Source organism: Neltuma alba, unplaced genomic scaffold (assembly GCF_004799145.2).
Source record: "Neltuma alba isolate B1F8T4 unplaced genomic scaffold, ASM479914v2 tig00010126_pilon, whole genome shotgun sequence".
In the NCBI taxonomy this organism is placed as follows: domain Eukaryota; kingdom Viridiplantae; phylum Streptophyta; class Magnoliopsida; order Fabales; family Fabaceae; genus Neltuma; species Neltuma alba.
Window position 1 is genome coordinate 21555 of NW_021635077.1, and position 27817 is coordinate 49371.

General features: G+C 35.4%; 1 protein-coding gene across 2 annotated transcripts; it reads right to left on the reverse strand.

Moving 5' to 3' along the window:
• Window positions 1-1719: 1719 nt before the first annotated feature.
• On the reverse strand, window positions 1720-23374 carry LOC114754269 (E3 ubiquitin-protein ligase BRE1-like 1). 2 transcript variants are annotated; one of them, XM_028943055.1, is made up of 19 exons: window positions 22919-23374; window positions 20977-21138; window positions 20786-20870; window positions 11577-11804; window positions 11332-11493; window positions 10127-10320; window positions 9970-10053; window positions 9725-9844; window positions 9436-9622; window positions 9120-9280; window positions 8955-9026; window positions 7695-7771; window positions 7229-7423; window positions 5683-5755; window positions 5461-5547; window positions 4486-4623; window positions 4214-4416; window positions 3971-4136; window positions 1720-2549 (listed from the first exon to the last, which is right to left on the reverse strand). In XM_028943055.1, exons 1-19 carry the CDS (start codon window positions 23033-23035, stop codon window positions 2418-2420), a joined length of 2643 nt encoding a protein of 880 aa, XP_028798888.1. In that variant the 5' UTR covers window positions 23036-23374; the 3' UTR covers window positions 1720-2417. The 2 variants fall into 2 exon arrangements, with proteins under 2 accessions (XP_028798888.1, XP_028798887.1); XM_028943054.1 differs by having other exon boundaries at window positions 20783-20870.
• Between the last annotated feature and the right edge of the window lie 4443 nt (window positions 23375-27817).

Below are 27817 nucleotides of genomic sequence, written 5' to 3' on the forward strand. Positions count from 1 at the left end.
AGTGTGTTTTGCTTCTACCCTAAAATTTCAATTGAATCATCATCATCTTTAGTGAGAAGGGACAAGGGGGCAACGACGAGAGCTCAGCCTTGAGTCATTCATCGTCTCTCCTGAGTCTTTCTGGTGGTGGAGAGAGGACAATGTTCTGGAGGCAGGGAGAGACGAGGAGAGAAAACAAGAGTGAGGGTTGACAAAACCAGAACAAAGAACCAGAGCTCGACTGAAATCACACCAACAGAGGACTTGGGTGCATTAGATACTTTGGTTAGTGGATTTAGGGTGATAAATGAAGAATCAAATATAAAGTTATCAACCAATGAAGGTTGGGTTTAGCAGAAAAGTAGTCTCCATAATGTGATGAACCAATATTTGAATTCCTATTAGGAAAAATATTTATATTTAGTACTCGACAATATCACGAATATGATTATCTCTAATAAAATAATACATGTTCCTGTCAAAAAAATGAAGATAAAGACCAAAAAAAGTTAGGTCTGCTGAAAGGGTTCGGATCCCCTCTAGGAAGGTATGAACCTTTCAATTTTTCTTTAAGAAATTGGATCATCTGAGATTCGATTCACGTATACCCAGATATGCCGTCTGTTAATTGAGTCCAGTATGAACTGTAAATGGAGGGTGCTTATCTGCCGAATGAATGACGTAACATGCTTTGGCCAAAAAACAAACGGTAACAAAAATGTTGGCCTTGGTCAAAACATGGGGAAAGTACTATGAAAGTAACGGTATCAAAAGTTTAAATCAAACATGCACTGAAACCTAGAAACGATAGATAAATGGATGTGAATTTTTTCATTACCGCTTTGTCAATTGTAGAAGAAAAGTTTATTCCTATATCGAATACAACAAAGAAATCAAGAGAAAAAAGGTACTCCTCACTTTCCTCTCTTTCACAGGGGCAGGAGTGAAAAATTTTACCAATTTATTACCCGTTTAAAATAACTTATAAGTATATTTTTATCTGTAATTTACAAAATATATATATGTAAAAGCAGTCTTATAATTGCCTATCCAAACCAGCCCTTAATGCATTTCTTAACATGTAAGAATGAAATACAAATGAACACACAAGAACAGAGATGTACACACTCCATCAGGTCTCATCTCCAGCCAAAACTAACATTATTCTTTTTTTTGGATACAACTAACATTTTCTTAATTATAAGCAAAACTACCCAACTTTAAATTAAACGTAATTAGCGCATGTTTTCAGTTCTGACCCCCATTCAAAATTAGAAGAGGGGTAATTGAACATATGCTAACATGGGATGTTAGGAAAACAGAAAAGGTCCCAATTTTATTCACAATTAAAAACAACTAGCTTTGTTGTCTTCTTGGCTGTAATTGAGACTAAAGGGAGTAGCATCTTGTATCTTTCATGGCTTCTAAGTATCCAAAAACCAATTATCAATACAAGAGTATAGTTCCTAAAAGAAATCAATTACCCATTGTTATTACAAAATGACAAAAGGAAAAGGTTTTGCTCATATGAGTAGGAGTAAGAGTTTCTCTCCAACATTTAACTCCATTTTCAGTCGTCTAATCATCAAACGGAACAATTCTAATCTAAGGCAAATAAAATCAAATCAAATGGCCAATTACATGTATGGATTAAACTAACTAGACCTTACCAATTTAGCACCAAAACACATTTATAGCTGGGCAGATGCATTATTCAAACAGAACTGAATCCAAAGAAAATGCAATGCAAAACATCAAGTTAACAAATTGTGAACATGATATTGTCTTCAAATCGAATCAAATTACAACATATATATATATATCCTAACAATCAACAAGAACTACATAAATTACAGGCTTTGAAAGACAAAATTGACACGACTTCATCTAAATATCTAAGATATATACAAAAACCTGTGAAACCAAAAATGTCTATAGCCCTATCCATTTTAGCAGGGAAACAGAACACTACTGATTTGCTAGACAACTTCCAAAAGCAATTTGCAAGGATGGCCTTTTCAGGCAGAGAAAAATTTGAACTACTAATAGCAGGGAAACACCAACCCCAATGACCTTTTCCAAATCGCTTGTGATGACGTACTATGATAAATCTGCAAAGAACATTCATCAAGATACCTATAGCTCCATTGAGTCATCTTCCCAGTTTCCACCAAAAAAAGTAGTCATTGAGACTGGAAATTCCAAGTTTGAGTCGGATGATACTAAATGCGAATACCAGCCAAAAAAGAAAATGCACAGCTTTAGTCCAAGGGAAACACTAACGAACTGACTCCAGTGTTCCTTAACTCTACTGCTGCTTATGTAAGAATACACTTGAACTAGTGGAGAACCCACATGCCAGATTTTGGATCAAAAATTTTAAACGAACACTGGGGGTGTCTAGTCGCTAAGCAGAAAAGAACCAATGGATTTCCCGGTTACAGATAAATGGGCTTAACATCATTAGGCCCAAAGCTAGCAGCACATAGCGGACACTTGCGTTGCTTACTCTCAACAACTCTCTGGATACATGGATTGCAGACCAAGTGATAGCATTTTGTAATTACAACCTAGCACCAAATCACAAACATATGAGGGTTCAGGAGGATAAAGCAGCCCAATATGTTAACTATGCTTAACCAATAAAAGAACTTCAGAAGGTTATTCATGAGAAGCAGGTCAATAATTCCAGGAACAATTTGTCTATCAGGGCACTGTTAACTAATGCTAGTCACAGAAACTATGTTGAAGGATGACCCTTGAGTATAGTCAATAAATTCCAAGAGCAATTTGTCCATTCAGAGTAGATGAGTGTCAAGAAACTATATTCAAGGATGAACCTTCCAAACTCACCGAGTGCTAGAAGATAATTTGAGATCAGTTTCACAACCTTTATCCATAAATTAAGATTGGGAAAATGAAAAAGAAGTTGGAAATTGCAATATTCCAATTTAGGCCTAGAGGAGGAAGCAGTGCCTGATCCGGTATTTTTGTAAATGCAGGCAAATGACTAAAATACCCTCATATCAGATTTTAAAATCAAGCTATCAATCATTGCTAGTACATGTCTTGTTATTAGTTGTTTAAAATTTACCATTACTAGTTCACAACTTATTAATAAGTAACTTGCCATTGTCAGTACATTTCTAATCATTTGCTGTTCAACACTGGTCATTGCTAGTTCACAACTTGTTAATAAATTTTTTGATGCAACGACATTTTTGTCATTTAACTATATTGGCAAAATACCCAATCAAGCATCACTTCCTCTTCTTAGATTTTGAAATCATAGGTGCCTAAATTAGAATATTGCAATTTCCACTTCTTTTTATGTCATTTTTCCCATTAAGATTTCATCATTGTCCAGAAGTTTAATACTTGTCACTATCACTATCATCATCTTTATGATTTATGCTCTTCCTTTGTGGATTCCTAGTCCTTGGTTTTTTTTTTTTCAATTTCAGTTTTAGTAAGCTTCACCAGTTATATTGTTCAAGAAAATATATTATATTGAACAAGTAAAATTTTGAAACCACTTGAATATCACAAACAGACCAAGCCAGTGGAATAAATTGGAAACTGGTCAATTGATTTGAAATTTACACCTTCGAACTGGCTCACTGCAACTTTACAGATGCATTTACTGGTAACATAGATTACCAAGGCATATACAGGTATTTAAATTTACCCACTACAAAGGTGAACAGTAAAAGACGAAAACCTAAAAGGAACTTGTCTAACATGAACACTTTATATCAGTTACTGTTTACCTCCAAAATAATGTTTTATATTTTTTTAATTACTTTATTCAACGTCAATGTGCTTTCAAAGAGCAACGTATCAAGTGTAGGGCCCAGCACAAATTGACATATTTCTAGAAGCTCCTATCATGTGACTGTTTCACCCTTACCATGTCAGAAAACCTTCCCAGATAACATCTCAGAACATCAAATAAATAAAAATCAGACATTCAAAACACAAAACGATTTACCTCTTTGGTCCTGTCTTGGCAGACACTGCACTTGACAATCTCCCTGTATTCTCCTAGTTCCTGCTGAAGCTTTTCAACAACAGAGGAGCCCTCAATCTGCGCCTGAAGGTAAGAAACCTTTCTCCTGGCAACCTCCAGCTCCTCCTCTAATCTTTTCCTGGCAAACCTGATGACAAGAGGGTAGGCCCTAACTGTTGTGTCCTAAATGGTAGGAAAGGGAAAACCTGTACACAAACACAATACCTTTCTCTCTCTAGGTCTACTTGTAACTCCATACAAGTCACTCGACTAATGCCAACTTTAGACTGCACTTCCTCCACAGTTTCTCTGGCTTGTTGAGATAATCTTCTGACATCCAACAACCTCCTCTGTGTATTTTCCAATGTGGCAGAACTTTGAACCTTATCCTCCTCAAGTCTCTGACACTGATCTGACCACAACTTTAACTGCATATCAAGTATAAGAAGTCAATGCCATGTTAACACCCGAAATGTGATTAAATGAGACCCAGCTACCTGCTCATCAATCCTAGCAGCTTTCATGTCAAAAAAATTAAGAGATGCATTTGATTGCTGGATCTCCCGTTCAATGGCCTGCTTCTCCATGATCAAAGATTCCTGTTTTTGTCTTGCCCTTACACCCTCTAGGACAAGCTGCATCAAAAGAAACAAACCCGCGAAAATGTCAGACAACAAATATATCTTTCAACAAAAGTTGACACAGCAGGCCACATGTCCTCTAGTTTTATCATTTGTGGCAGTGAAGATTTCACGACAGTTGAGGTAAAACACTTACAGTTTCATCTCAATAATAATCACAATGCACTAACGTCTGCATATACTCAGCCATGCATTTCATATTGATTCTATAGTCTACCACCAACCCATTGGCACAAAGGCTGTCGAATGACAAAGGCTGGCGTATACATTTACTACTTCTGGGGAAATGTCCAGAAATATATTGACTGCTAAGGGCTAATTATACTTGGCAACAGACCATGCTTTCTGGGCAAAAGACGGGAACAATGCCTAATTATTAAGAGAGGATTTCTGTAAAGAAATGGAACGCTTTTGGGGCAAGCACTGGTGAGACACGAGTCCTTGAATCCTAATTATAGGGGGTCTTGGGTTCGGTGGGGATTTAATCGAAGTGCCATGAGACCATTCTTTCAGAGCACAAGAAGGGCACAATGCCTAATAATTAAGAGACGATTTCTGTAAAGAAATGGAATGCTTTTCACCAAGTGAACAACGAGACATGAGTGTTTGGATGCTACTTATAGTGGGTCTGAGGTTACGTGGACATTTAATATAAGTGCCATGAAGCTGGCCCATGTTTGAACATAAAAGAGGAAGGATGGGAAAAGAAAATTTTGGCCCATTACCCCAAGAAAAAAAAAACCATGAAATTGAAATTAAACATGGATAATAGTGACCAGCTAAAAATAAAAAAAGACAAGCCAACTTTTTGGGCGTTAGAAAGCAAGTCACCTTGATATTGTAGTCATCTCTTTCAGTAATTTGGTGCAACAAATGTTGGTTTTGGGTTTGCATATCATCATATGCTTGTCCAATAGTCTGCAGAAATATAATCTCAACACTGTAAGACCGATATCAAAATTATTTAAGTTAGAAAATGCTAGAAGGTGAACAATTAAATATCATCCTCCTTTCCAAAGAAATCAAACTGGATATTTTACGATAGAGTCTAACCTCTATTTCAGATAAGTAGGCTTCAATTTCCCCACTTTTTGATTTCAAGACATCAGAGAGTTTACCCTTCTCCCTGAAATAGTATATTAAAGGTCGATGGAGCTAATCATCAGTCTTGAAACAAATTAAGCAGTTGACTAGATTCCATTTATTTAAATATAAGAATAAATTTGCCCAAACAAATGATGAGCAAAGCTGTAATGTTCACCAAAATAAAAATTGGGTAGAAACCATATTTTCTTCCCTTATGTTTGATCTTAGTTTCAATTTAGTGGGTTGATTTACTTTTGCTTTGGTTTAGTTATCATGGCTTCAATTTTGTCCACAAAATGTCACCTACCCTACCTTTCAACACTTTGAAAAATACTTACTTCCCAATAATCTCCTTTAGCTCCAGGCTTGCTTTCATTCAATAGTACTTTTTTTTGTTATAGTTTCACTAAACTGCATAGTTGAGAATTACAAGCACTCATTCATGTTTTTCAGAAAAAAGAAGGGGAAATAGCATTGTTGTGCAACAAAGAAGATTCAGAATGAACTCTACCTTCATCATTCTGAGTTTTCAATTAGTTTGATCATTTATTAACTCATATGTCTATTGTAAAGCCTTTGTTTTCCATTCTTTGTAGTGTAGGTGTCCGCAAAAACAAGTGCTTGATTTTTGGGGTGTTGGTTCACATGCTCCAGTTTGCCTTCCATATGGTCTCTTGAGGAAAATCATAAACTTTTCACATTATGTTAGGGATTTCACCTGAAGCTTGGTTTCTCTATTTTGCAGCCTCCTATTTGGATTTCATTTTCAGATTAAAAGAGAAGAACATTCAAGAGAGAACAGAAAGAGAAAGATGGATAAAGGAGGATGAGGTCACAATGCTGTTTAGTCCAAGCAAGCAGTTTGAGGGTCAAATTTGAAGAAACATCACGCGTAGCTAAGGGCCATGAATCCATCAATTTTTCATGCACTCTGACCACTATTTGATGGCGTTGGGAAAGAGAAGATTGAAACGCTACCTTAAATTAACAGACTAAATTGAATAAAACTCCAATTAAAAGACTAGTTTCAAACATTCAAACTCATGGGATGAACATGGGGTTTTGCCATCAATTTTACTAGATCTGCCACTGCATGTAATTCCATCAGGAGAATCAACAAAAAGACATCAGATTGATTCGTCTAGTATCACAAATAAAATATAAAGATGTTGGTTTCAATAATTGGAGATTTATTAAGAGCTCCTCAAGGAAACTAAATAAAAGGTATTCATGCTCATTAAATATTAGGCCAAAGAAAAATAAGAGACCTACGCAGGGATATCTACTGAAAGCACCTGCTGGCAGAAACACATTCTTTATCCCCCTCCTTCCCCTAATAACAATCTCCCAAGACCAAAAGGTCCCTTACCTTTTCCTTCATTACTCAACATCAAAAATAGCATCGTGGGTGATGCTTTAACTAATTAGAAATAAGAACATGTGAAGCAATGAATCCAGATGCACGCCATATTAGTATAACATTTCAATAAACAGGAAAAAATCAATAGATGACCTTTTTGAGGCGTCTAATTTCTGTCTCAAGTCAACTATCTCAGCTTCAGCAGTAGCAAGCCTCTGTTGAGATCTAGCCTCTGCTTCATTTGCTGTCTTAACTCGAAGCTCCAAGTTGTGTTCACCAAGAGAAGATTTCAAACTTTGAACATGGGCCCATGCTCTGTATTCAGAATCCCGTGCCTCCACAACATCCCTGCAGACATAAAGATTTCAACAGTGTTCCATATGAATCATGATCTTCAACAAACTATAAGACCTAGAATTGATTACCACAATCCACAGATTGCCTGTGTAATTTACCTGATTTCATGGCTTCACCAAATATAAAGAAAAAAGAAAATAAAAGAATTTTTTTGGGCCGGGGGGGGGGGGTTGGCCAAAGCCCAACCTGTCCTTGACATAAAATTTAATCAGAAAAGAAAAACAATAGTGATATGTCAGGTCAATTCCAGATTTGTCCCAACCTTGAATCAATGGATTCACGTCTATACATGTCCAGAATCAACTTCAACTCCAGCTCACTTTCTCTCAAATCATCAACCTGCACAAGTTGCCAAGACAAGATTAAGAGAAACAGGTGAACATAAGAATTGACAATCAGCAAAACCTAATGATGAGCCAGGGAACTCTCGGATAAATGATAAGAGCAACGAATGTTAAAGATGAGAAGTCAGGTTATCTAGGAGTCCAAGTTTGTCATAGTCTCTAGATAGAGAAGTTAGTCATCATATTGCTTCGTATCTATTTCATCAAATGAAACTAGTCTCATAGCTAAACTTTGTTAAGATGCTTTACAGGTCAAACTAGGGAGACATGCCACACCATAATTAAATTACTTATGCATACAAGGTCTAGCTAGAGTCCACGTCTCAGGATTAGCTACAGATTTAGCAAAAGAAGGAAGAAAATGAAGACTAAGCTAAGGCTCTGACGCATTTGGGAGGCATATGCTCTCCAACATAAATTCACTCTTAATCAGCTTAACTCCCTCTGGTTCCCTACCTAGACTACATTCCCACATTCTCCTTCTATAACAGCCAGAGGTATAACAATTCTTCATTCAGACTCTGAAGTCTCACATAGGCCCTGCCCTGGTTCTTTCTTCTAGTATAAGTCAACAAAAGCTCGTCCCCAGCCATCTTCATTCCCCTGGCATATGTCACCAAGTGATGCTGAAGCCCATTCCCATCACACGTGTTCTGAGCGTTGTACGAAGTTTGAAATTTTATATTATATTTAGCCACATTAATAGCCTCATCGCTCTAGGATGATTTGGTTCACATAACTAATGCCAGTATTACAAAGGCAAACCCACATAACCTTAACAGTGTACTTGGTCGGAGGGACTTGAGGGAAGGAGAGGGGAGGGATTTTTGCAACCCTTCCCTCCCCTTGTTGGTCAGGGCAGAAAATGGAAGGAAGATGACAGAATATGAAGGTCCTTTTCTCCCATCCAGATTTGGATAGATTCAGAGGGATCATTAAAATCTGTCCCACCTTCCCCTCCCCTCAATTAATGGCCTCTCTGGTGTTCCAGCCATGGTACTACAACTTATACACCCAGAAGACACACGGAGGAAAAAGGAAGCCTTCATATTTTGAGAGTTTTATCACTCGTGCGTCTCTTATTTGCAACTCAGCTTGAGAAGTTAGAATATCTTTCCCTCAATTCTGATTGTCTTTTCTTCCCTCGTTAATAAATATTAAAATGAAGGTAAACATACCACAGCAAGCAGCCTCCGTGTCTCAGCAAGTTGATCAGCAGATTTATTAGATAAAACATCACATTGCTTTACCTGTAAAAGCCAAAACAATAAAAGGATAAATCTTCAAGAGTTGTGAGAGTGCGCTGCCAATAATATCAATGTAAATTAAACAAATATACACACCTTCCTGTCAAGAATACTGGAGAGAGACTGCACATCTGCACGCAGAGAATGAATGTCTGAAGCTGCTTCTTTATACTTGCTTAATTTACTTTGCATAGATCCCATTTCCTCAGGAAATGAAGAGAGTAGAGATTTGAAGTCTGCAATAATTTGCTTCCTTCCTAAAAGAATTTTGGGGGGGGGGGGGAAAAGAGCCTCCATCACAAATGTATCAAACTATAAAGCGTCAAGGTAACTTGTTAAAATGATTATAAATAAATAAATAAAACAAGAATTTCCTGTTACCATAAAAAAATTTTAGAAAAAAATTACGAACCCGGTTCCCTTGCCACCTCTTGCAATTTATTTTCTATCGCATTTCTCTCCTCAATTTTCCTCTTTATTTCAGTCCCTAAATCAGCAACTTTAGATTCAACGACTGACAAAGACCTCTGGAAAACATCCACCAAATCACTCTTTATGTACCACTCCCTCTCCCTCCAAGCAAGATTGTCCTTCTCAACCTACATTGACGTGGAAAAATAACAATACAGTCATATCAGAAGCAAATCTCAACAAATAAAAAGCATTCAAAAGGCATAATGAAACTACCGACCAGTTACAACCTGTAGTTTCTCGAATAAGGTCTGATACTCAAGAACCTCTACTTTTGATTGTTCTATCTGATCTCTTGCCAGTTGGAATGCATGGGAAGAAGTAATACACTTCAAATTCTTCAGAGTGTTCTGATGAAATCATCCCAAATCAAATACTATAAACAAAAAAATGCAACTGTCTATAACAAGCAGACAACAATTTACCCCCGGAATAAAATTTACAGGAGCAAACATAAACAGTAAAGAAAACTAACTTGTAAATCACACATTTGCTGTAATATTCTTATTCTTTCCTCATGAAGATTTTTCAGTTCCATTAGCCTCGAGGATCCTTGGTCCTGTAAAACTCAACAATTAAGGTACCATTTCACAAAAACCTCACAACCAAAATGAAATTATTAAAAAAATTACCAATATCTCCTTTAAAGAAGATTCCATCTCTTGCAAGTCCTTTTGCTTGTCCCTGATCTTATCATTAGCAGCATGCTTAGTTCCGACATTTAAGATGGGAAAAACTGCCCCTTTTGCTGCATCTCTCTCTGCCTTGAGAGTTGCCAATTTGTGATTACTTTCTTCAAGCTCTGCAATGGTGCTTGCTAGTTCCCCTACAAAACAATCACAGCATTTTTCAATCACAAAATAGATGAGAACCACTCCATTTTTCTTCTCTCTTCCCTCCAATTTTAAGGACGTTTAATATGCAGAATGGAATAGAGAAGAGAAAGGAATCAAATGACAAAACTAAGAAATGCCTTTTCATGCGCTTAGATTTAAAAAAAGGTAATAAATTAAGTAAAGTCCAACACAACAAAATTAAATCCTTCTTCATTAACCGCGCAAAAAGGAGATGGGCATGAAGTAGCATAGAAGACTAACAAACAGAGAGGAGATGAAACATGGAAGTAAGCAACCCAACTTTATTTAAAGCCGGACATATTTTCCAGCGCATTGCATGGAGTCTAGCAAATAAGGAACACTGTTAATGGCTTATGAACAATGTCTCTTGCAATATATTTTCTATTATATATTGAATAATTTATTGATGCATTGATTTAAGTGTGCTAAAAGCGCAACTATTACAATATATAACGCCAATTTTTTTTTTTTGGGGTGTTAAAAGAAATTTAACAGAGAAAAAAGTACAGCTTCAAAGGGTCTAACACATTCTCAAGTAAAAAATAACGAGGACAAGCTCATAACAGATCCAAGTAGCAGAAGCGCAAAAAACTTAAGGGTGCAATAGTTGACCATATATACAAAACTAACCTGCAACATTTGCAAAGGGCAAGAGTAACAAAAGCACTATAGAACCTCAGTGTGGTACAATCTATTATGTTTTAATGGGCCAAACAACTGGAATTTATACACTTCCTAGGAAGTTTAACTACCAAAAAAAAACCCCAAACCAAGCAGCCCCTTAGTTATTTACTTATAAATAGGGACACCAAAATGATAAATTTAGGGCTTGCTTGGATTCATGATCAATGAGCATGTTCACATGAATTGAAACAAAACCCCTCTCACACAGTTATCTCAAATTCCATATAAGCCATTCCAGACAAGCCCTTAGTATGACAGCAAAGTTGGATGATCAAGAATACGACAGAGAAATTTACCTTTCAATCTTTTAAGCTCAACTTTATTTTTGGCATCAACATCTCGATGACTTCGGAACTCACTAGCCAACGACTTGTGCTTTAAATGAAGCTCAGTGAAGGCAGATCTCAAGGTTTTAATTTCCATATTTAGATCAACGGAGGACTTCTGCCCACACGTACCTGTAAACAGGAAGTCTCAAAAAGGTAAGAGGCAACTCAGGAAAAAGACTAAAAGATAATCATAAACAGCAATCTTTTCCTACCATCTCCTGGAAGTTTTATTAACACTGCAGCATGCAATCCATCTTTCAGGGACCAAAGTTTGTTTATAGCTGCCACAATATTTTGCATAATGCTCTTAGCTTTTTCAACAGTAACTTGTCTCTGCTCTTCCATCTGGTTGGACCAACTATATGAGGAGGAACTTTCAGTTGCACCAGTTTGCTCAAGTCGACTAAGAAGGTCATCCTCAACAGTGGATCGACTACCAACTGGCAAAAAGATCAAAATGTCCTCATTAGGAAACATTTTCGAACATCCAGATATTACAGTAGCACAGCAATCCTAGTTATACCAACTATCCAGTTTTTATAAATCTTGCTTTCTTATCCCCACTCCCCAAAAAATGGTAACCAGAAATAATACAAAGAAAGAAACTTCAAGTAGCATGCTCGAAGAAAGCAGACGCATAAATTCATGAAGTGAAGACAAGTCCATTAAAAAAGCAGGTGACAGTAAAGTAAATTGGCAAAAGCCTATCAAAAAAATAAATTGGCAAAAACAAAATCAGGACAGATAGAGAAAGATGGCACTTATGATGCACACTCAAAATTATAAATGACTATGTATTAGATCTCATCCATATGACCCCCAACAAAGCAGACTTTCACAGCTCAATGCAGTAATCAAATCCATAACATTGTAACCTTAATTTGTAACTTTTATTGGAGATCTTGCACCATTAAAATGTTAAGCAATCTGACTACAATACACACATCATGGTGTGAAGTACAGATGCCGTATCAATACTTAAGTGTCCAAGTCTGAACAACTGTTGCCCAACATCAATCCAGGTAAATTTAGCTCGACAATGATAAGTTTATTTAACCATTTATAATTAATATAATGCACCCAACATTACCAGCTACATAGAGAATACTTATGAAAATTTTTCAGTTAATTTAATGTAGGCAATTATGCAAGCCTAAAGACACAGACGCATTAGTTCCTTTATCAGAAAGCAAACTTGTTATCATTTGGATCTTTGTTATCATCTCTTTTAGGATTATATCAGACTCAATATTTCTTAATTTTCCATGATTTTCTCTCCAATAATCACAGAATTGAGCACCGCTTGTGCCTGCCTCTTCTGAGTTATATCAATTCTGTAACCTCTATTGAATCAATGAAAGAAAACCCTAGACAGGGAAATTTCATGGTACCAAGGACAGGCAACCACAAACCCAACAATAGGAAATTGTTTGGGAAGATGGGCAGCACATTTCACATCTACCAAGGAGCGCCACCATTGTGCCAATGCCAACGAGGCCACAACCATCATCTGATTAGGTGCCTCTCAATGCCCTTATAAGCAAACATCCAGGATATTTCCCTCAAATTATGATTGGGCATACTCAACAAAAGCAACTTCCTTCAACGGTCGAAGCGTCTCGTGTTTGTTAAAGGGAAAGGGAAGGAAATTACCTCACCGGCAAGCCTACTCAACTTGCAGATGCGTATCTAAGACTTTAAACCTGGATTGGGAAAATTCATATGGCTTGCTAACCCCATGCACTTGAAACAAGTAAGACCTACCTCCCTTTTCAAATGACTAGAGATAAGGGATGTAGTGAGAACAACCCATATCACTAGAGAATAATGAACCCTTTTTGTTGGAGGACAAGGCCTGAGCCCAATAAACTTAGTTTTATTTATTTACTAGTTTTGTTTATGGTTATTTGGTATTATCTTTATATCATGTCTTTTATCTTTGATTCTTTTCCAAATTATTAGCATTATCATTAGGATATATTTATTTATCTGATTTACACTAGATTTACCCTAGTTAGGTTAGTTGGGCTATATATTTTACTCCTTCCTATTCAGTATTATTCAATCAAGTACAATTCTTCCCATTAAATCTCACGGTATCAGAGAAGTAACTTCCTCCACCTTGTTTATCTTTGGGTCGCATGAAGCTTCCCCGCAACAATGTTTACAACCCAAGAGATTAGTGCGTCTCCTTCGCAACCGAGAATCGCAAGTTAGACATGAGCTAGTGACCAAAGACGACAATGGAGTCTAGAGAACTTCCACCGAATGAGACACCCTAGAGGGAATTCGAACTCAACACCCCCGAGTGTTTATGGCAACTACATCACAAAAACAATCCTCTTCCTCTCTACTTTGGGTTCTATGTCGTCTTCAATGGGAGGAGAATCAGTACCTTCTACCGAAACACAACATATGATAATTACCCATAAATTGAATGGGAGCAATTACTTACACTGGCCTCAAAGTGTTCTCATGATAGTGCAAGGCAGTAATGGATTTGAGCCAAGAGGAAAAAGAATTCCAAAGGATGGTGTGATCATTGCAACAAAAATGATCACTCTAGGGACACATGCTGGAAACTCCATGTTAAGCCAACTAACATAAAACAAAGACGAAAACCAAAAAGCAAGGGCTACACTACAGTGACTGATGAGAAAGAGCAAATTGGAGAAACCTTAAGGTGAGAGGAATTACAAGTATTCAGACAAATCCTTGAGAAACCCAATAACCCCAAAAAGCTCTAGTAAAATCAGATAATTCTATTATAGCTCTAAATACCATGATAACCAGTGATAAGATCGTTGACTCAGGAGCTACAAATCATAAGATGGGTAATAAAACTCTATTCAAATCTCTAAAGTAATGTCAGGATGAGAACCTAATGATGAAAGTTGCTAATGGGATCTTCTCAAAAGTTTGTGGAGTTGGAACTCAGTGAGCAAAGTAACCAAAAGTCATTAGTGTAGAGTGTTTTATGATGATGTTGAATGTGTTTTTCAAGATCTGACGGCAAGAAAGAGGATTGGCATTGCTAAGGAATGGGACAACTCTTATCATCCCCAAGGCACAAGAATCACAAATAAAAGTGTGAGCAAGGCATTATTTAGTCCAAATTCTTTAAATAAAGATGTATTATTGCGGTACTCTAGACTAGGCAACCCTAGTTTTGATTATACGAAGCACTTGTTTCTAGATTTATTTAATAAAAGTTCAGTTCCTTTTCTATGTGAAACTTGCCAACTTGCCAAACAAACAAGAACCTCCTGATTCAAAATAATCCTATAAACCAACGACACCATTTACCCTAATACATAATGACATTTGAGGACCCGCAAGAATTAAATCAACCTCTAATGCTAAGTGGTATTAATGACCACACTCAAGTGACTTGGGCATATCTAACAAAAGAAAAATTAGAAATTCTTGAAGTCTTCAAAAGTTTCCATGCATTTGTAAAAACTCAATTTCAAGGGGCAATTAAAAATATTATGAAGTAACAATGAAAAAGAATATCTTAATACAACCTTTAAGGAATTCCTTGACTAACTATGGATCCACCATCAAACCTCATGCGCTTACACACCTTTAACAAAATGGGGTTACTGAAAGAAAAAACCAACACCTCTTAAAAGTCACTCAAGCCATTATGATTGCCCAAAAATGCTCCAAACCTATTCTAGGGAGAAGTTATTCTCACAGCAACCTACCTTATCAATAGAATGCCCTCAAAGGTCCTAAACTACCAAATTTCTATCCAAAAACTACTTGAAACCTGCCCTAATTCCCCTTTAGCTCTAAACATTCCCTTGAAAGCATTTAGATGTGTGGTATATATACAAAAGTGATGGTAACAAGCTTGAGCCGAGAGCATTAAAATGTATCTTTTTTGGTTACTCCCCTACTCAAAAGGGATTCAAGTGTCATTACCCAACAACAAAGAGGGTTTGTCACCAAAGATGCTGTATTCTCTAAGGAAGACGCCTTTTATTCCAAGCTACCCATTCAAGACGAGAATTATGACACTGAAGAATGGCTAAATTTGGATTCCACTACTAAAACAAGGCAAATAGAACCCAAACCACACTTGGACAGTTCTAACACAAGCCAAAACATCCCTACCAATTCACCTATAATCCCTAAACCAAACCTAGACAATATAGACTAAACCATACCGAGTTTGACAATCCTAAATCTTCATCAACACCCTGAATCAACAACCGAGCAGCACCCAAACTCCCAACCTAACCACAGCAACCTCAAAAACAATACGGAAATTGATATAGGGATGGACAAGTAGCAAAGCACTAAGTCAGATGATGAAGCAAAGCAGCAAGATAATAAAGTCTCTCACATTCCAAGGCATAACCAACACTCCAATCCAATGTCAAATCCTGAGGATCTTGGCCAGTCTATTATTCTTAGAAAACGGGTAAGATCTTATACTGAGCACCCAATCAGTAAATTCGTTTCCCGTGACAAATTATCTCCTAGAATGCAGCCATTTACGACAAACCTGTCCAATGAGAGAATACCAAAGACATTCCTAGAGGCCATTGGTAACCCAAATTGGAAACAAGCTACTAAAGAAGAATTGGAAGCACCGGAGAAAAACAAAACATGGAAAAATCACTTATCTACCCTCAAGAAAGAAGACAATAGGTTGCCAATGGGTTTTTACCATCAAATACAATCCACATGGAAGCATAAGCAAGTACTCCCTCCGTTCCTTATTATAAAAGACGAATAACCGAATTATGTTAATAAAAAAAACAGTTAAAATTAGTTAAGAACAATCAATGCGTAAAAAATATAATTTTTTTCCACAAATGCCCTCATTAATAAGGAGAGAGAGCATGAGAGAACAATTAAATTATTAAAAGAAAGAGAAGTGGAAGGAAAAGAGAGTGTGAGTTGGAAACAAAATAAATATGGGTAAAATAAGAAATCAACATAAAAAAGTAGAGACAACTTTTAAGTATCTCTTATATATAGGAACATGCTATAAGCATCACGTCTCTTATAATAAGGAACAGAGGGAGTATAAGGCAAGACTTGTAGCCGAGGTATACACAAACCTACAAAATTACCTACCAGGAAAACCTTGCCCCAGTAGCCAAACTTAATACCATTTAGGTCCTCTCAACAATGGTAGCGAATCTAGACTAGCCACTCTACTAGCTAAAAGTTAAAAAACACCCTTTTAAACAGACCTTGAACAGGAAGTGTATATGGACATACCAGTTGGGTTACAAAATTCCACAAATTATCGCTCAAAGCTCTGCAAACTACAAAAAGCATTGTACAGATTGAACAATCTCCTAGAGCTTGGTTTGGAACATTATCCAAAACGATGAAAAAAATGGGATACTCACAAGGCCAATTAGATCATACACTATTTACAAGGCATGCCGATGACCAAATAACTGTCCTTACAATATATGTGAATGATATCATGATTACAGGAAACGATGAAAGTGTCGTGAGAAGGTTGAAGTCCCTGGCAGATGAGTTTAAGATGGAGGATTTGGGACAACTAAGATATTTTCCCAGAATGGAGATTGCTAGATCTAAACCGGGAATCAATGTCTCTCAAAGTAAGTATACTGTTGCAGGAGACTAGAATCTTGAAGCCAAACCCGCAAAAACTCCCACAGAAGCTAACTGCAATTTAGAATACAAAAAAGATGGTTTACAGGTTGACACCAGAAGATACCAAAGGCTAGTGGGAAAACTCATCTACTTAGCTCATACTCAACCAAATATAAGTTTTGCAGTAGGGGTAGTAAGCCAGTTGATGAATAAGCCTCGAGAACATCATATGGAAGCTGTATACAAAATTCAGCAACATTTAAAGATGAATCGACAAAAAAGTTTTTTTTTTTGGGAAAAAAAAGAGTCTAGAGGCATAAAGATTTATACTAATGCAGATCATGGAAGATCATAGCTGGATAGGTCTACCACTAGGTACATTACTTTCTAGTGGGGAAACTTAGCTACTTGGAGAAGTAAAAAGCAACTAGTGGTTTCCAGAAGCAGTGCTGAAACAAAGCTAAGGGTCTTAGCTCTTAAGAGTCTGTGAAGGGATCTGGATGGTCAAAGTACTAAAAAAGCCGTGACGCGAGCACAGCACACCAATGAAGCTATAGTGTGATAGTAAGTCAGCCATAGAGATGGCCAGAAATCATATGCATCATGACAAGACAAAGCACATTGAAGTTGACAGACACTTTATTAGGAAAAAAATTGAAGGAGGCATCACTGATTTGTCTCACATCAGAACAAAACTCAAGTGGCAGATCTATTTACTAAATCATTACCGAGAAACTCATTTGAAGGACTAAGAAGCAAGCTGAGAATGATTGATATCTACTTATAAACTAGAGGGGGAGTGTTGGAAGACAATGCCCAAGCCCAATAAATTTAGTTTTATTTATTTAGTAGTTTCATTTACAATTATTTGATATTATCTTTATATCATGTCTTTTATCTATGATTCTTTTCCAAATTATTAGCATTATCATTAGGACATATTTATTTATCTGATTTACCCTAGATTTACCCTAGTTAGCTTAGTTGGGCTATATATTGTACTCCTTCTTACTTAGTACTACTTCCGGTCCTTAATATAAGACTTTGTTCGACTTTTATTTTGGTCCTAAATATAAGACCCCAATCCACTTTGTCTCTCATATTTATACATTTTTTTCCAAACTAGCCCTTCTAACAATGATAGTTCTAGTCAATACACTTGATTAACAAGGATATTTTAGGAAAGACAATACCTATTTAGGACAAATAACTAACTCAACTTACTTCTTTAATCTTCTCAAATTAATCAACTGACTCTTATAATTAGGACCAAAGGTAGTATTATCCAATAACGTACAATTCTTCCCATTAAATCTCACTTTTCCAACTTAAAGGGATGCAGCATGAACTCAAACTGAGGGGACAGATTGATCTATTTGATGATCACCAAGGGTCTTATAGTGCTGATTTGGTGTACTATACTACATGCAGACAGTTGAAGCGGAAAGAGATCACAAGTTATTACTTGGCCTAATTGCAAGAATGGAAGATCCCAAAGGACGCATCATGAGGACTCACCCCATTTCCTCTCACCATGAAGCCTATGATCCGTTTTAGTAGGAAGAGCATAAGAAACATCTAGTAAAAAGCACTTCTTTGAATCCTAAGCCATCTGTCCAATCACGAGAGGGCAATTTCTTAATCCAAAACACAATATATCAGCTAAATGGTGTCATCATTATGGCAAAAATGATCACACCAAGGAAATACCACCAAGGCTCTTGATACAGAACAACTCAAGTGTACAAGCTATTCAAGTCATTTTATGGATTGAAAGAGTATCACTGGGCATGGTTTGAAAGAAAGATTCGCAGGAGTTTTGAAGTAGCCAGGTTAAGCTCAATGCCAAAGAAATCATACATTATTTTTTAAGAAAATAAAATTAGCAAGATGTCCATACCTATAGTGTATTTAGCACATAGTAATCACCTATAGTGTATTTAGCACATAGTAATCACTAGAGATGATAATGGTAAGTTACCTAAAGAAGTCGTTGGGAAATGCACTTGACATATAAGATCTAGGAAGGCTGAGATGATTTCTTAGAATGAATGTAGAAAGATCACTGGGGGTTCACAATGTCTCAGAGAAAGCATACAATTGATCTATCAAAGGAAAATGGGATGATACTATAGACCAGCAGATACTCCGATAGAAGTCTACCAACAGAAAAACTAGAAGCAACAGCACCTGGTAGCAATGTACAGAATTCTAGAGTACTTTTAAATGACTCCTCCAAAAGACTGTTTTTTGAGAAAGGAAGAAAATCAGACCATTAAGGTGCACACAAATGCAGAATGAGCAATTGCTAGAATATCCTCACAGATATTGCACCTCAACGTGCGGTAACTCAGTTACTTGGCCTAGCAAGAAAGAACCAATTGTTACTTGAAGTAGAGCTAAAGATAAATATGGAGCTCGGGCACTAGGATTATGTATATTGAGATTTGAGGCTGGGCATGCTCAACATAATATTTTCCATCTTGAGAGGAAGTGTAGGCAACCACACAAACTCAAAGACACAAGCCCATCAGCTCCTTAATCTGATTGAAATATTACTATTACTTTTATTTAGATTTAGATTAGATTTTATGTATTTCAGGATGTATATCAGCTTACGTTTTCACCTTCCCATGATTTTCTCTTCAAAATAGCAGACATTAGTGAGAGTAGCACGCACACATGCATATCCATGGGCATAGCCCAGCCCAGATAACAAACTGCAAAAATTGCCACTAGAGGTCTATTTTTGAGGAATTCAGCTTCCCCCAAATACCAAAGCAAAAAGAAACATAGCAACATTAAAGAAACAGCAACACCTAATAAAACTATAAAGCACGAAATCCCAGCCAAGATACAGCCATGATTAAGCACAACAGAAATTACACTGAACTAAAATGAAACATTGAATGATTTAAGCCCTTAAAACACAAGATCCAAAAAGAATCTACAAGTAAAACTTACCAAACTAACACTTATATATTTACATTGAAAAGTTACAGATGATAAGAAAGCAATACAGAATCTGAGGACACAAATTCCTCTCAAAACATAGAAATACAAATAACGGGCACATTAACTTAGAAGAGCTTTCCAATCCCTTAGTACGATAGCAACATTTCAATTGAGTCCAAAAGAACTAGAATTGGATTTGGCACAGCTTTAGTAGGTTTTTTTTTTTTGAAGTATTGATGTTCTCCATCACTCATCCTTAGAGATACAAACATTATTATGACAACTGGGTGGTTAATTTTTCTTCTAAGCAGGTCTGTGACTCCAGAATTCATATGATCTTCAAATGCTTGAACAACAATCCTGAGTGCATATGAGAAATCCAAATCTGAACTGAACATAAAGAAGGACCCCAAACTCTAGTTTCCATCATTTGCCTAAGCGTATCAATGACAAATGAAACTGCATAGGTAAAATATTCTTACATTTTGATCATGCATAAGTAGCATCATTTAGATGTATTCACTGGGGAAACTAATATTTACATTGATCATTATACGTATGGCACAGCAATTAACATCTCCCGCAAAATCAGTTCCTTCTATATAGCATACAAATAAATTGAACTTAACAGGGACAAATGTCTCTTGAATTATATTACAGCTTGAATTAAGTTTAACATCCTTCCCGCCAAAATAGAAATTATGGCTTACCTGATAATGGAAAATTACACAAGCACTTTTATATTTCACGTAAGAAGAAAAACAGTATTTTAATGCACACAATCAAAAGAAGAACTAAACATATTTAACAAGAAAAAAAATAAGGAAAACATGAGATAGTTAATAAGTTTGCTCTAGCAATTGACCCTCACCACCTGTCCCTGATGTAACATTTGTATGCAATTTGCTGCTGCTAGACTCGACCGTTTGAGCAGAACATGACACCAAATCATCAATTACCTGTATTTAAGAGATGGGCAAAACTCATGCTCTGATCAAGTGATATGATTCAATATACAAACGAATCACCATATTGAAGGAAGCAAGAATAAAGGGGGGGGGTTACCTGTTCCCAAGACTTCTTGACCACCATTAACATGGAATCATATGAATGTTGTCTATCCTTTAGTTGGAAAAATTTATTCTCAAGCGCAGTATATTCTAACTTCTGAGTTTCCAATTTCTGTGTAAGCTTTTGATTTTGAAACTGAAGAACAGCAATATCAAGCTGCATCATGAGAAAAGAATCCAAAAGTTTAAATGGAAGCAATGCTTAGTGTTGACAATAAAGCCAAACTGAGAAGACAAAGTGGCTTCAAAAGGAGTAAATTATATAAGTTCTTGTCTGTTGACAAACTTACTACTCCAATCAGTCTTTCCAGTTACCACTCTCAAGGGTATTCTGGTTAAAGCTCTAGATAAAAGGGTAGGCAAGGACGGAAAGATCAAAAAAGACAAATAACCACACGGATTTAGCAAGAGAATTCTATCCCTAATCATGAAAATAATGACCACATCATCAGGTAAGAGAATTTTTTATTCAGAGTCTAGACAATTAAAGATATGCTCTAATTTGTAAAATACTTAATGCAATCAGCAAAAAAATTATACAGGCATATCCTTTTCTTCTTAGTACAGTTTGAATCTCTGGACACTAGGCAATCACGGTAACCATTTTACATGCTCCCAGGGTTGACAAGATTGAGATCTTACATAAGATCAGCACAATTACTTCTCAGAGCAGAAGCAATTAATTTTCAACCCAGCTTTGAATTTTTACAAAGTAATTCAATTCACTAGTGGGAAGCTAAGAGCGCTGGAAAGTAAAATAGCCAAAGACACCAGGGCCCAAAAGAGGATGAAAAGATCCAGTCTTGTACAGATGCATCTAGATCTTGTCATATCAAAGCTGTTAGTTGGCATAAACCATTGAAGTGGAGTCTGACAAATCTGGGGTGCAGAAGGGACGTTTCCTCTCCCACACACAACGATAATTGCAGGGATGAGAATTATGGAAATGATGAAGCAATGGGGAAACCAGATGCTTGATCCCAAAGTTTATGAAGAAGAAAGACTCAATGGCTTCAGATGCTCAATCTGCTTGATTTCATTACCACAGCATAGGAATTTCTGGAAGAGAATGTGGTGGAAGAAAACACACTCCGCCAAAGAATGCGAACAAACCGAACAGGACAGAGGTTTCGGTTTCGGTTTAGGGAGATGACTTTAAACGCAGCGTGTCAGTTGGATTAGCTAAAAGGTAAACCTGGTGGACTGGCGAGCAGCGGATCAAACGGGCGGTAAAGATTCTCTTGATTGGACAAAACATACAAGCCACCAGGAAAGGACACATTTTGTTTGCCAAAGAGGGAGAAATTTAGAATCTAACCAATGACATCATTACAGCAGCAGGCATTCAAAACGCATTAATATTATGAATCAAACTATAAGAAGCATAATGCGGAATGAAAATGTGATGTATGGGTTATAACCCCCAACATATTAGCACAAGATTGGGCCCCCCATTTACAAATTACACAGCTAGATAGACGACCTCAAATCAACTAGGCGAATTAAAGTTGGTGTCTCACTACCCATACTACAAATTCAAAATGAATAAAATAATAATTTGAGCCAATTGTATAATAAAACAAATTAAAAACTTCTTGACCAAAATACCTGTACATAATTTCTAGCTTACAAACACCCCTTGCAGAAGCCCAGGGCGCAGAAAAAGCCTATTGTGTAGAGAACGAAAGGTTTACATCACAGAATTCTACAGAATATGGTACCTTATTTGACTTCAAGCATAAATACATGGTTTCCATTATTGTGTAGAGTAATATATAAAGACATTTTCTATTACCATCGGGCTATAATTCAATCACCATATACAACAAAAGTGTTAACAGGAACCTAACGCAAGGAAAAAGAAGAAAATGAAATCCAATGAATTGAAATAAAAGCTTCTCATAAACATGGAAAATCCTTTGGTACAAAGGTCCGACCTTTTTGTCTTCAGAAATGGGCAAGAAGGGTAGCTTCTTGGCCGTAGCACCTGCAGCTGTAGGAGACAAGGAGCTAAAGTGACGCCGTTTTCTGTCCGGTTCACCCATGCTCCCCATTGATACACACACCCGCAAACCCTAGACCCACCCAAAACCGTTCCACTCACATTATAAACCAGAAAGATTTCGATGAAACTCTTCCCAACATGACAAGACTATACCACAACAATCAAGACAGATTTTTCGAAGCACAACCAGATTATCAAATCCAATTCTCAAAAACCCTAATTCAAACCGACTGACCCCACATCCTAGTATAGCAACAACAGATTATTTTCCACAACCTTGAAGCCTTGTGAAGAATAAAGCCCCCTTTTTCTTCTTTTGTTTGTCACCCCGTCTGCCTCTCTCAGGGCTCTGCCAGCAGTTCCGATCTCCCTCTGCAGCTCGAAGAGAGGGGAGGGAATGTGCGGGGTAGTTTTTTATTTTCTTTGTTTTCCTCGTTTCGTTCAAGAAATGGTGACACGGAATTTTGGTAATGCTTGGAGGGTGGTTTCGGAATTTCAAAAGAACGAGTGGGTTTGATGATGATCACAGTGATCACAGTCTCGCGTCAGAGGGTGTGGGGTCCGATTTGATCTTTAATTTTATTGGTTAAACGTGTGGGAGATAATGCACTATTTACATGCTCGGTCTATGCTTTTTCTTAGAAGAGGGTGATCACAACCTAAAATGAATTAAGCAAAGCATGATGGAAATGGTCCCAGGTACATAAATATAAACCGGATGATTTCGCCAATTGGGAATATTAGTAAAATTATGATCAAATTAAGCATAAGAAATACAGCGTATTAAAGCATAGTATGGGAGTATTATGAACTCTAGAAGCGTGCCTGAAGCAAATATCTTCAAGATGAACCTTTCATTGAACAAAAAAAATTATTTTAAAGATGTGTTATAAATATCCCAAGTGTGGATGCCTATCTCCTTATTTTTTTAAGATCATCAAATAACTCCTACTACTTCCACTATGAATTAATCTTGTAACCCACCCCCACTCACATTTATATGGTTTATTAGTCACTATCTATCACTTAAGTATAAGTGTAACCTATATATAAGACTATGTCTATAAATAGGACATATCATTGTATTGTGATGCAAGTGGAAAAAAATGAAGGAATACAATATCATTCTCTCATTTTCTTATCTAAATCTCTTCTCTAATCTATTTTCTTTATTAGTTAATTTCATAACATGTTATCAATACAAAACTCTACCATCCAAGTTCATGGCTTCTTATTAATTTTTAAATAGTTTAATCCATATGTCATGGTAAGACTTTTCCAATTTATTTAGAGGAAATGATGGTTTTGCATATTAACCTTATTAATTCATTGGCAACCCAATATTTATTCATTGTATTGAGGTATGGAAATTTTTATTTCTATTTTTTACATTTCTTATATTTTCATGATTCTATTATCTTTATACTTGTTGATTTATTATGAGGTTTATTTTCATTTATAACATTACTATAAATGATTATCATCCCCGATATTAATTAATTGTTGTCTCAGAAATAAGATGTTAAACACATAAATAAATGAATAACAACCATTGTACTCTTTATGGTTTTGTGATTAGATGGCCAGAAGTCATATCACTTTTGATGATTCTTTGATAAAGGACGATCTCGTGGTTGTAATAAATGACATGACAAGATTGTCACAATCTCATAATCTATATCAAAGTTCTAAAGACTGATGGTTTGAATATCAAATGATACAAAAGAGCTTTATAGTTCTGAAAAATTTCACTATGGTCCAATTAAGACTAATATTTGATGAAATTGATGATGTACTCCTGAAAGCAAAGAACGTATCTATAAGAGTGATAAGAGCATGACCACATTGTATCGATAGAATTGATAACTAAAAGAGCAATAATTTTTGGGCTTGATTATTGAATCATAATAGCGAAAATAGTAATAGTCTTATGATCAATATGATAAAATTATGAACCAATATTATATTATAACCAAAAGTCATATAGACAAATATATATCAATTTATTGAAAGTAAATGTTAAAAAATGGTTGTGAAGCCAAAAGGATCATGTGATATCATGTGTTATTACGTTAATGATATATTGAAATAAAGTTGTCTTTCATATTCCTCTTAAATTATATAGTTCCTAAAGAACTATATGTAAGAATATCAATATGGCTTCAAAAAACTAATACTGATTTTTCTTTATAAGTAGACAAAGTTTTGATAGTGAAAAATATGACCCATAGATCTACATCACTACTTTGGTTCTCCAAAGAGTGTAAATGTGATAGCATAATTGGATTAAAATCTATAATTATATATAAACTAGGAAGTACTTAGGCTTCCAAGCAAAAGATAGGTTATTGGCCTTAACCTATTATATACTAGTCACTGTTTATGACACATATGAATAAAAGAATTACGTTTAAATGACTCACACTTAAAGAAAAGACTATTAGAATACAAGTGTGAGTTGATATTTGACATATTTCTCATATAGCTCAATTAATCTCATAAATAAATATCACATAGACTTAATCATATGTTATAGTAATTGAAAAGTTTACTATTGGTAAAGAAACATAGAACAGTAAACCAGAAGTTTGCTTATCTAATCAGATTTATTGTTAAAATATCTTGTTTGATAATCTTGAATTATTACTGATCTAATTAGATTTGTTGTTGGCATGTCTTGTTTAATGGTCTTGAATTATATGATGTAACAAATTATTGGGAATTGTGTATTAATATCCATTGAAGAATCAAAAGATTCTTCCCAAATAGCCAACACATATATAATTTATATATACTGTTTGTTTTTAAAGAAAATCGATTATAAGAATATCACTAGTCATGTTTTGTTTTGAAATGAATCTCTACATTTCTGGAAATATGTCAAACGCATATATATGGGCCCATTCATAGCATGTAAATCATGCGAGTATTTAGTAAATTTGACAAATGCATTTATATAAAATGGTAACAAGTGTAATTGACACTAGTTTGCAACATAAAGCTTACAAGATTGTTTAGATAAATATTACGTGAGATTTCTAGACTATGTAATCCTTAAAACTTGATCTTAAATATGCTAGTGAATTTATATGTCTGGCTTTTGATGTTGAAAAGCCTGCTTAAAAAACTGATGTGGTAAAATCATTTGTTAATGCCTCCATAAGTAGTTGGATCAATATTTATGAAATAATTTTTTTTCCATTTTAGTGTTGACATATTTAATTTGATATATTGCAACACTTATACACGTCCCGACAACAAAATTCTCCCAATAAAATTGGTTTTTGGTTAGGGGCTAGATATTTTTCATCTTAAAATTTAAATGTGCAATGTTTATTTCTACTGACCCGCCATAATGCATATAGATGGATATTTAAAAAAAGTTGAGACATATTAGGTAAGAACTTTCTTCTTCTTATTTGTTTCTAAATGGAACAAAAGAATGTTTCTAAAGTAAGCAAATAGATTTAGGAGATCTATACTGCATAATTAGTTGATTATCATTCGACAATATTTTTCCAACATGAGAGAGAGAAATTGAAAAGCTAGAAAAAAGAACACCCGAATGCATTATTACTATCAAATATATATCCTTAAATATATCAGTATGGACCAGAAGTTCATCAAACATTGCATTTATGAAATGTTACAAAATATCTTACTAACCTAAATGAGAATTTCTAAATCTCTTATTCTAGTTGAAAATGCTTCAATTAGTATAAATAAAAGTGAGACATGCCAAAAGCACAAGAGATTAATCGGTTCCAATATAAATATCTTAAACAAAGAAGAGCACAAAATTTAGAAGTCATATTGAGGAGGCATGTACTCTAAAAGAGTGCCAAGACTAACTAATTGTAAAACTCTAAAAGAGGTTCAGGCACGTGAAAAGTAAGAAAGAAATCTGAATAAGTTATGTCACAAGAGGAAAAATAAAACCAAAAAGATAAAGTTGTCAACAACGATTTTGATAATAATATCACGTGATAAAAAGAGGATCTTACACATAAATATATCATGCAAAATAAATAGATATTTGGCCAAAAAGAAAAGTAAAAGGAAAAAAGCCGCAGTGAAAATATGATTATATTATTTCAATATGTGAAGTTATGGACCTATAGTCAAAACACATAAAATATGCAGTATTATAGGACATATGAACATTTATGTGAAAATAAAGATTTTCACAGAAGTCTGATAATGATTATGATGAGACATATTATTTTGTAATGGATGTAATTATTTATGTATATATAGTTTGACAGTATACAAAAAATAAGATATGTGTCTATTAGATATTGTTATAGCCTATGCATTGGGTGTATTAAATAGTGAAATTTACATAGCAAGTCTTGCAGGATCCAAAATATGTTAGAAGTATATATAAGAAAGTCATTCAATATATCAAATGTTATGAAGATTAAAATAACACGAGTATGTACTATCCATTTTATCATTCTGGATTAAAATATGAGATTTCCTGAAGGATTTAAGTTGCTAGAAACATACAATTCAAGTTTTTGAGAATAATACTTAATTAAGTTGAATAAGTCTCTATAAGAATTGAAGCAGTCAGGAGTATGTGGTATAACAGACTAAGTAAATATCTGTTAAAGGAAGAATATAAAAATGATCTAATTCGCCCATATATTTTTATGAAACAATATGAAAATGAGTTTGACATAATTGTTGTTTTTGTTGATGATATAAATATCATCAGAACTCTTAAAGAGCTCATAAAAGCTACAAATTACTTACAAGAAAGATTTGAAAGGAGGGACTTGGGAAGAATAAAGTTTTGTCTTAGATTGCAAATTGAATACTTGAGAAA